This window comes from Lottia gigantea (genome assembly GCF_000327385.1).
Source record: "Lottia gigantea unplaced genomic scaffold LOTGIsca_145, whole genome shotgun sequence".
Classification (NCBI taxonomy): Eukaryota; Metazoa; Mollusca; class Gastropoda; family Lottiidae; genus Lottia; species Lottia gigantea.
In genome coordinates, this window is record NW_008707710.1 from 395,355 (window position 1) to 406,750 (window position 11,396).

The following is an 11,396-nucleotide window of genomic DNA, read 5'->3' on the forward strand; positions in this document are numbered from 1 at the left end:
TAACACTCTCAATGTAAAATAGATTAGAGCATTAAAGATGTAATTAGACTAGAGTTTATAACTGACTATTTATTGATATAACATATAGAGTCTTCATGGTGCTAAACTTATACAAATAAATTACATCTGAATCATTTTTATATTCTAAAGTTAAGACAGTGCCAATTTTATTACCCCTGAACCTCAAAATTGAGTTCTAAAATTTCTTGGATAACTAAAAAATGGTTATTTGTGACTTCTACCCAACTCCCCTCATTCCATCAACATATCAGAACACTTTGATGGTGTGAAAATGAAATGAATGGAATTTTACGTCCTACTCTTCTGCAACATGTGGGCTAATGAACACCATGCAGAGTGCAATGAGGGAAATTTTGCCAGGATAGCGGCATTAGCCTGCTCTTTTTCGTTTTCCATCTGTTGAGGGATCTTTAACGTGCAGAGCCTGTAGCACACAGAATTAGTAACAAAGAGCAGGCAGAAAAGGGGAGGTAGGAGGGTAGTTTAAAAACTGCAAAATTACAACATGTATGTGATCGCCTTGGTGGGTTTCTTGAAGAATGACCTGGATGTTGTTTTATTAATAGTATGCAGAAAATCACCAGACACAACAGGATTGGTTGAAACACTAAACATTATTACACAATAATATTTATTTTTGTTTTGTTTCAAGTAAGATGACTTGGTAAGATATGTATTTTAATTGTGAATGCTTATTACATTTATTTATATCCATTAAAGAAATTTACATGAAAGTTGACAGAACTCAAACCAAATCCAAGCTTTTAAGCACAAAACAAGGCTTCAGATTGAAGCTGAAATTCAAGTTTGAAAATTTCATGGATCAAGTACATCGAATTCTGCATATTTTGCAAATGTCTATCACAATTAATCATCTATTTAAGTATTTTTCATGAAGTTTGTAGATAACACGCCAACCCAAGCTTTTCCACTCAAAAACAAATTAAGTTAAATGATTTCTTAGATAAATTTTTGATTCATGTAACATCACTTTGCTACCTGGATATTTTCTTGATTCAACAAATTTCAGAACTTAAGTTCGAGCTAAAAATGTATTATGACAATTAATTAAATCCATTACAGTACATTTTGATGACATTTTGTCAGCTCACAAAAATGTTTCAGACATGATCTAAATAAATATGATGATCAGTAACCAAACTTATATTAGTCTCACTGAAATCTGCAATTGGTAAGCTCTCAAATTGTAACCTGTACAGTCAGTAGATATACATCAATGCGCATTAAAGATATGCTTTGAGTATCATCTGTCATTAATGCCAACGTTCTTCTCCCCCAAATGAATCTTTGTTAAACTGCAGTTCATTGCCAATTTGAAAATATTTTTGTATGAAAAAGAAATTTCACACCAAATCAGTATACTTGAATGTGTTTTGATTGAAATAGTGTGTCAACAACTTCATATTTCCATTTTCACAAAGTATATATGTCTTATTTTATTTAATCTCAAGTTTTTTGAATTTTCCTCTTTTAAATCTGATTTTATTATGACCATTAGCAGGAAGTATAATCTTTGATTCCATCCTGTTTGAAATATTTAACTTCAAAATATCCTGTTATCAAATTAAATTTATTTTCATGAGAATGATTTCAATGACAGATGTTTACATATTTCAATTCTTTTTTTAATGGTGTGAATTCTGGTTTGTTAAAATAATAAAGATTTCAACTGAATGTTTCAGCTAAATTTGATGTTTTTCACTGCTTTTTAGCATTGTTTGCTTTCTCATCAAATTTGTAAGCACCTATCATGAATAATAAGTTAAGACACAAGGTAGAATATGCTGAATCCTACAGACCACCATAGCTTGTAGTTCTTATTGAGTACCCTTACTAATGAAAATAGAAGCCCAATGAAAATGAGTTTACATCCTACTTCTCAGCTTCTGTTTGGGCTAACACCAACACCATGAAGTGTGCAATGAAGGAAATGACTATTTCTATGTCAGCCTTTCTGACAGATAGATGCCAAGTTGAAAATCCCTACATAATTTCATGCTTTAGAACAGTATATCTTAGCATCAAGCATATTTATATATCCCTAGTACTCCTGTATTTCAAAACAAAAAGTTAGTATATCAGTATACTATTCAGTATGTAAAGATATGTAAACAACTATACCACCAATTTATAGAACATCAGTTAAAACATGTCAAAATGTAAAGAATTGTAAGTAATGAGCTTCAAACAACTGTATCTTTTACAAGTTATAATAACAAAATACTTCCACTGTTAAAATAGTGCTTATTACAACTATTGTAGAGTGATATAAAACTACACATATAGAAGTTAAGCTGCAAAAGAGGCGAGGAACAGTGTTTGGTGCACTGGTCCGATTATAGATTTACTAAGAAATAGTAGAAGTGAATCGTGCCAGCAACTAGGTCTGTACATTTGGGAGAATCAAACCCCTCACATTGAAAATACATCAAATACTTCTCAGGAAATTACTCATTACATATTTTCATCACAGATTAATGTTAATGGAACTCATCATTAAGTTGATTATTATATTTCACTTTTATCAAGTCAGTTTATAAAGGTATTAAAGTTAAATCAAATTAGCTACTCAAGACCACCCAAAATATAATGTCTTTCTAAAAGACCAAGATGTCTATCTAAATAAGTGTCTAAGCCAGACACAGTCAGATTGTCTGACACAATGACAAGAGAAGTGAGAGAAACAGGTGAAGTATTGAAGATTGAATTAAACATTAAATTCTAAAATCTTTATCATTACATTATCACCTAATAGCTTTATATTACTCTAGATCAAGTGGCTTTCTATTTCTTAAGGATGATAGTCTAAAGAATTTGAAAGCTTTAGAAAGTTTGACCTGCTAGAGGCTACCTGTGTACTTTGCCAATTTTCACTTCCAACTTTGAAACTACAATAATAAATGAGGACTTGGTTATTTTTCTTATCTAGGACATTGTTTTATAATTACAATAAAATTTACCGTATATTTCTGAATATAATGCGCAAGTGTATATAATGCTCAGTCCTTCTTTATCCCATCAAAATCTGGAAAAATCCCTTCTGTAGGGGGCCCATTTTGGGGTAAAAAACTGTGCATTATATTTGGAAATATACGGTACCTTCATTCGAAACTCTATAAAGACTAAAAGGGCATAACTGAAAACAGTTTCTTAAATGATTCACAATCGTCTCTGAACGAAAAAAAATGAATAAAGTTTTACATCCTGTGTTCAATGAGGGAAACTAATAGTTTGGGTTGATTTTGTTTGATTAAAAACTTAGCGAAAGCTAATTCCATAACTTTCATTCATCACATTCTATTTACATGCACCAACTAGGAGATGACAATATACATCTACATTTATATTTGGAATGTTTCAAAATGTTTCATACAGTGACATATTCTGTGAACATTTGAAATTTCAAATTTGTACCTCATAGAATTATTGTTCCTCCCTTCACCTATTTGATAAACATAGTTCATTAAAAAGTTAGAAATTGTAGAGTTAATGGTCATTAAAAATGGTCGTTAAAATAAATCTGGAAATAGTAAATTTCTAAATTGAGAGAATTTAAAGGGTTAACTACCTCTTAACCCTGTTATTTTATCATGTGTCAAACTGATGGTTATTTAGTTGGCTTCATGCTGTCTCCTCCTTCACCAATCTTAAAACGGAAATGAAACGAAAATTGATTAACTGACATCAGTGTTACATTTATTTTCCTAAATTTTGGTAATATCTTCTGACTTTATTCTGTATTTCTTAATCATATCTTTTTTTTATTCTGTCTAATTTATTTTTTACCAAATTTTTATATTGGTTTCATTAGGCTATATTGTTATCATTTAAAACTTCTATGTTCCAATAATCAATTGTATATCAATCAAATGCAGGGAAATCTGTAGAAAACTATAGGGTTAGTAAAGAAAATTTGCTTAAGCATCATATTTGGAATTGCCAAATCCCATGCAGGGTCCACACAAGAATCAGATGTAGTCAATAGCCCTGTTTACATACAAAGTGTTCTGTTATCGGTCTCGACCCGGACGCGATAAAATAACAAAAATTTTACCATTAACAGTTCTATAACAATATTGTAAATGATTTATTGTTCTCAGACGCATTTTAATTGAACTCTCCACGAAAGAGTTAATTTTAGACGTTCTAATAACCCCGAGGAAGGCAATTTTGCCTGCTTGCAAAACTGTAGAATATGTTAAGGGGTCAAGATGCATGCGTAAGAACTGTTCTTGGAATGCTTGACCTTTTACACTTTTACAATTTTACATTTGAACTGTTCCTTTCTGAGAACTGTTCCGAGACCACCTCGACTTGGTAGTCTCAAAGGCTCGACCATTTACACTAGTAATTTTTCATCCGTTCCGTTCTCGGAACTGTTAACAGAACAGATAATTTTTGTAATGTAATTGTGGTATATGTCCCAATAATCTTTTGCATATCAAACACAAACAGGGAAACCTGCTGCAAACTATAAGACATCGCCTGTTAAGTAAATTTGCTAAAGCATCATATTTGGAATTGCCAAAGCGCTGATGCAAGACAAATGGTGCGCCAGTTGAGAAAAACTGCTTTAAAAGCTATAACACTTCAACAAACAGTAAACTATATTTATCCCTTTAATTATTCCTTGTCTTCCTAAATGGTACCAGTACTTTAACACTTAATAGCTTAATATGGCCTCTTAATAGAAGTAATAACATTTACATTAATTTTCAAATGAAAAATTTGATGTGGCACTTTTATAGCATATTAAGAATTTATTTAATTTGCTATTGACAAGAACTTTTATTATCACTTAACATAATTATCATCCATTTAAATTCCACTTCTAGGAACCTTAAATCAAATTACATAGAACGCATTTTGAACCAATTCCTGAAAAAAGTCTGCTACAAAAGGAAAATCCATACATTTCAATTTAGATATTCAAATTTGTTTCCTTGTAAAACAACTGAAACAACCAAAAAAACTAATTAAACAAAAGTATTTTAAAGGGATTGTAAAGAGGTTTTCTAAATTTTGTATGTGTATCAGAGATAACAATAGCATCAATTTGCGCCATTCCAATTTTCAATCAGATGTTTGCGAGCAAATTTTGCCAGAGTAACGTCATAAAACACTCTTAGTTATAGTAGAATTGCAGGAACAACACACCTCTTAGAATGGTGCAAATTGATGCTATCACTGTCCCTGATAATCATGAAGAATTTAGAAATCCTCTTTTCAATCCCTTAAATGTAGACAAACTTTGTTTTTCTCTTTTTATCTTGAATGAACAGGAGCTAACTGGTTTAACAATATAAACATTTTAATGTGAATTTTGTGGATTTTCAAAATATATTTTTAAATGAAACTTGGAAGATTTAAGACTTATATTGTTTTTGGTTGTTGGTATCTTATTTTTCACGATTTTTTCTATGAATTTTAACATTTGTTCACATTCCTTTGATATCCCAAAATACAAGAAGTTTCTTTAATGTTTTAGAAGAATAAAATAAATACTATTTGAAAGTGACTTATATTATGTGCATGACTGCTTACAGTACCAAAGAATGACCAAAATGCGCACAAATATCTTTGCTTGACTCAACTCTCTTAATAGAAATTTTGTATCTTTTTGGAATTCCATTCCTGAAACTACTGAAAATGATACAACATACATATACTTAAAACAAAGAATTGGACAAAGCCCAGATAAAGAAGTTGTAAGGTAAAGTGACCACATGTTTAGTACTTTACACTATATCAATCATAGTAACAGTATCTGGTAAAAATAGTAAAAGATAGTATACTAGTGTTAAAGAGATAATATATAGATAATAAACAATACAATAATATATCACTACTTCCAAATATTAACTCTCATATTACCAACTTACTTATATTAACTCTCATATTACCAACTTACTTATATTAACTCTCATATTACCAACTTACTTATATTAACTCTCATATTACCAACTTTCTTATATTAACACTCATATTACCAATTAATATTCAGCTAGGACAAACCATACCAACATGGTTTGCTTTTTTTAGATTGCAGACTATGCTTACTCTTTTTTGAAACACCTTATGGTACTTCTCTTTGGAGGAGTCTACTATTAAACTACTATTATTCCTGAATTTGCCATTCTTTGGAGGAGATTTTTGGTTAACAGAATTGTCTTGCTTGTAGAGATTTTTATTTTAATTCTGAAAAGTTTTATAGATAGCTGAAAAGAAGTTCTATCAGCTGGTAATTGAGCAAATATGACTGTTTCCCATTAAAGAATAAATCGTATGTAATGTTAAATTATCTTTTTCTTTTATTCTTTTAATCGTTAAAAGTCAATTTTTTTTTCAAAATTATGAAAATACTTTAACAACATTTGAAGAACTGGTAGTGACATTAGTCTCTCTGAATTTATCAAGAATCAAGCAAAAACCAGAATAAAACAAAAAACAATCTAATAAATTCGACCTCAAATGATAAAAAAAGTAAGTTATAAGTAACTAATGGTATTTAGTACCAAGTTTTTATGACATTACCTTAACCTGGTATTTGGTAAAGTAGTTATTAAGAGTGATGTTTTATATGTTAGAGTAATTATGATATTAAAGTGTATTAGTTTAACATAAGATAACATAATAACACTGTTTATTCTGAACACTATACTGAATAAAGTGTTAATACCTTAAGTGTCATAACACATGATAAACACTATGAAGTTATATATCATTTAAAGTGGAAATATATGCATTGGTTTACTTAGAATATTTTGAATTTTGTACATTATAAGTCTTGCTGCAGATTTGGCACTGAAAGTTATGGTGAAAAATCTTTAATCTAAAATCTTGAATCAAATTTAAAATTGAACTATTTTTAAAAAGATTTTAAGAAAATGAAAGTTTATAAAACTCCTATTGGCATGAACCAAAGTAATTGATAATTTGTGTACCTTAGTGAGACACGATTTTCTTCAATTCTCATAATTTGATGCTAGAACATACTTCCCCTTTAATTAATACAGATTTGTTCTACTCAAGAATTCTTAAAATAACAGAACACAATTTTATGGTATACTACTCCTTAGTATTATTGTACACAATGTTTCAACAATCTAAAATAATTAAATGACGATTCTGTTTACACAATATCACGCAATTTGATTGGATAACAGAAGTCACGTGAGTTCGATTTATATCTGTGTAAACAGAATATAAATATAAGCTCCGATCCTTAACACACTACTTTTATCATTAAGTTTGTTTGATTGACGTGGCTATACATCGATAAACTAAAAAAAATTTCAGGCTCCTCCGTTTCACTAAAGTGCTTAAGTTTACACCAAAACGTTAGACTTACGATCATCTCACGCAAATTCATACTGCTAAGGATTTATGCAATTCACCTTTACATTTACAACGTCATCTTAACAGTCTAAAAATTGAAAGGTCATAATAGCAAAATTCAGGCAAATTATGCAGGGAAATAGTGAAAAACATCCAATGCTTTGATATTGATAAGTTCTCAAAATAGAAATTCTGTGTTCAATTATAAAAAAGATGTGCTTTTCAATGCAAATAAGCATAAAAAAAACACTGCTTGAAAAAGCTCATAAAATCAGACCTCCTTTTCCTGACATATATGCATGAGTACTGAATCAAAATTTACATCAATATAACATCTTAAATTGACAGAACCATATTTTCAAGCATTTAAACTAAACAAAGTAACCAACAGAAAATAATGTTAAAGATGTTTTGTATACTTTTGCAATATCTTTATATGTAATATCTTGTTATAAATACAAATATTTATATAAAAAATATAGGCTGGATATAATATGTTTTAATCTAAGTTTGTTTATTACTCAAGACATGCTGTGAACAATAAATTATTATTACCAATTATGTCTGTAATTTTTTGTAATTACTGCAATCAAATTAGCAATTCTTATTTTGTTTCTTATATAATACAATACATATTTATATTTCCAATTAATTACATAATATTCAGCAATCACCATGAAGTGACTGCAATTAGGTTAATAGTGTTCAGCATTTTCAACTGATTGAATAGAAAAAAAGGGCATCAGAGCCCTGAGGATAAAACATCATTACCAGCGATCACTTTACAATTGTTCACCATAATACCACAAAATTTTGTGGCTGCGAGAGTGGTAACTGATGGATTTCTGCGTAAAGCCCCATTTACACCAGACCATGATACAATTTGCCCAGTTGTGAAGTGGTCTGAGAAAGGTTTTATTCATGAAGTGTAATCAGAAATCACTTTTGCCATCCTTTCCTGTGATAATCTTCTTAAAAAGAAAAGGGCCATGTTGTCCCCTGTACAATGGCACTGAATAATGTCTCAATTTCGCAACAAAAAGGCAAAGGTTGGTTTTAAGCCATGTGCAGTAAACCATTCTTGGAATGCTGGCTGATAACATGACACCAATTCATCTAGTCAGTCTGTTCTGAGAAAAGTTTCAAAACCACCTCATCAAATTAGGCTAGAAATGGATTGGACACTTACCTTGCTTAATTTATTTTCATCACTGCACTTTATCTAACATATTTCATACTTTATCATTTTAGGTCTTTCAAATGATCAGTTTTCATCATGGACAGAGAATGTTCGTCATCAACCAGTGAAGGATCTGAAGTTACCAACCTGGAATAAATGTGGACGTGATAAAAACCGTTATGTTGTATTAAAAGACGGGACTGCTCTCTGTGCTCGTTACAGGCATCCTCTCAATAAATTGGTTCTTGGTAAGATTTTTGTGTTTTTTTATACATCTTTTGTAGGTCTCTTTTACTGACATAGTCTCTTACTAACTTCTTAACAGAAGAGCAGACATGGAATGAAGTAGGACATCACTGTCCCAATCATGATGTTTGTCATCTTCACAATGTCAAGGTTTTACGAGCTCTGTCTAATACCTTGCCACCAATAGGCACTTTTCTTATATCACAGAAGTGATATGAATGTGTCAAGAGATATGACTGACTGTGAAGGGCTCTGATTGGCTGTTTTCTCTTGTGTTAAATCTCAACAACACAAGAATAGTTCATAATGATGTTATTAAACAAGACAGACTTCGTAATAGATGAATGAGTGTCTGTCAATTGACTTTGCTTTTTTTGTCACAAAGTATATATTAATGAGATTTACACCAATTTATGAAATGTTCATACATTTTCATCACTTAACATTTGTCAAGGTAATCGAATTCTTGAAAACCAGAAAATTATTGTCATTCTTTAAATTTCAGGTGAAGTTTTGTCATTTTATTTATCTAAATTATTAAAAATGGATAATGTACCAGCAGTAGTATTGTCTCAGTTAAATCAATCATCACATCAATGGAATCAACATAATTTAACAGCAGTAGATTGGCAAACTGATCAATATGTGGCTCTCATCCAATGGATTCCTGATATGGACACAAGACAGTAAGAAATTTTTAAGACATGGTTTAATTAGCTCAAAAATTTACTATTGTATTTTACAACATGCCATGTAACAGCAACAAAAAAAGCAATAGATTTTTTTTTCCTACTTTTCCAATGTTTGACTTAATGAAGACGGTTAATGCCATGCAGTGCACAATGAGAGAATTAACCTACTCCTTTGCAAAATCACATAGGGCCTATGTTTACTATTCCATTCAAACGACTATACACCTTTTCAATGGCCTTTCAACTGGCAGCATTGTCTTCAAGTTTAGTTCGAGATATTTATGAAGCGACCAATCCAGGTCCACAACTAGGTTAGGATAGAGGCAAGGATGGTGTATAGAGAAAAAAAATTTCTGGAAAGGAGATTCTGAAATTTGAGTGACACAGAGTAATAGTGCGGGTCCACGAACAGTCTATGTCAGCGATTTTTGTTGCTGACTTGAATCTCAAGTAAAATTTCTCACACTTTCACAACAAGATTATCTCGTTGACAACAGGATTTATTATATCGTTTATTTTATCGTCTGTAAGACAGAGCATCAGCATCCAATCATTTACCTTTCAATTGCATGATCCACACGTGATTATCCACAAGATAGAACACGACCGACTGGAGATTTGTGTGTCTGCAGCTGGCCAGTGAACTTCTTGACAAGACTCTAGTCAGCGACAGAAATCTCCGACCATGACATTTTGTGTGTCCACACTATAAGGAAACAGGCTGAAATTGTCAGTTGTCTGGGGATTCCACAGTGTGAAGCTTTGAGTAAAAACATGTTTTAGGTTTGATTTTGATATTTCTCTGAATTGCGATACAATTAATATGTAAAGTACTAATTTTACAGTAAAAATATTTTGTTATTGTTATTATGTTATTTTGAATTGCAGATCGTATGTGTATATGCCTAGTCAGATATTAGAAGGATTAGAGAGTAAGTCAGTGGTAGATGTAGTATCATTAGCTGATGACAATTTAACACCTACCGTATTATCTCAATTAGTTCAATGGGGTTCCATGATTATTTATGATTATCTTACTGCTAACTATGACAGGTAAATAACATTTACTTCTAGTGATATTTTATGACACAAAACAGTAATAAAATCGATAATGGCAAATTTTTTGTAAAATTGAAAATTCAGTTCTGAAAGCAGAACTTCCACTAGAATCAGTCTGTTATATGATAATGCCTTTTTTGGTGCACACTGGCTATTTGCACCTTCATGATGCATGTACGGATAAAATAGGACACAATAGGTACCCTAGTTTTAGGTTGTTTTAAAGTGTGAAGCCATATTGATTGTCAAGAACGATATAAAGTAACTTTGTTGGGATGCCCATATGTTTTTTTAATGACCATTTCTGTACCGTTGCAGTACGAAATAGTCACAGCCTTTTTGGTGACTAAAATATTTATCATGAGTATTGATTTGCATCTAAAAAATATGAAATTACTTTTGGTTTGTTTTTCAGGGTAGGAAGTATGCAAGATGGAGCCTTCAGAGAAAAAGATCCAAGTATTTTGAAGGAACACATTCGCAATTTACGCAAATCAGTCAAAACTTCTAAACTGTGGTTAATTGACAATGAAAGTGGACTATTAGATGCTTACGATCTGTTGTATAAGAGTGGCCAAAATGGCAAACAATTTGTGACATTCCATCAACAAATGTTACAAACTATGTGTATATTTGAAAAGCCACTTGTGAAGGCAATAAGATCTTTACATAATACTCCAGAGCCATACCAGACTTTAGAAAACTTTGCACGGCAACATGAGCCATTGTTGGACCAAGTACCAAAAGACAATTCTTACTCACTTTTTAAGACAATGTTTTCCAAAAGATTGACAGATGTCTATGAATGGATTCAATTCTGTCAATCCAGACAACTGTGA

The 11,396-nt window shown here is 31.1% G+C and overlaps 1 protein-coding gene across 1 annotated transcript; it reads left to right on the plus strand.

Annotated features, from left to right (window-relative positions):
* Positions 1–8,386: 8,386 nt before the first annotated feature.
* Positions 8,387–11,396, plus strand: LOTGIDRAFT_238416 (hypothetical protein; the record flags this gene model as incomplete). Its single annotated transcript, XM_009050125.1, has 5 exons — positions 8,387–8,429; positions 8,632–8,808; positions 9,312–9,492; positions 10,387–10,551; positions 10,973–11,396. The coding sequence occupies 5 exons, from the start codon at positions 8,387–8,389 to the stop codon at positions 11,394–11,396; spliced, it is 990 nt and encodes a 329-aa protein (XP_009048373.1).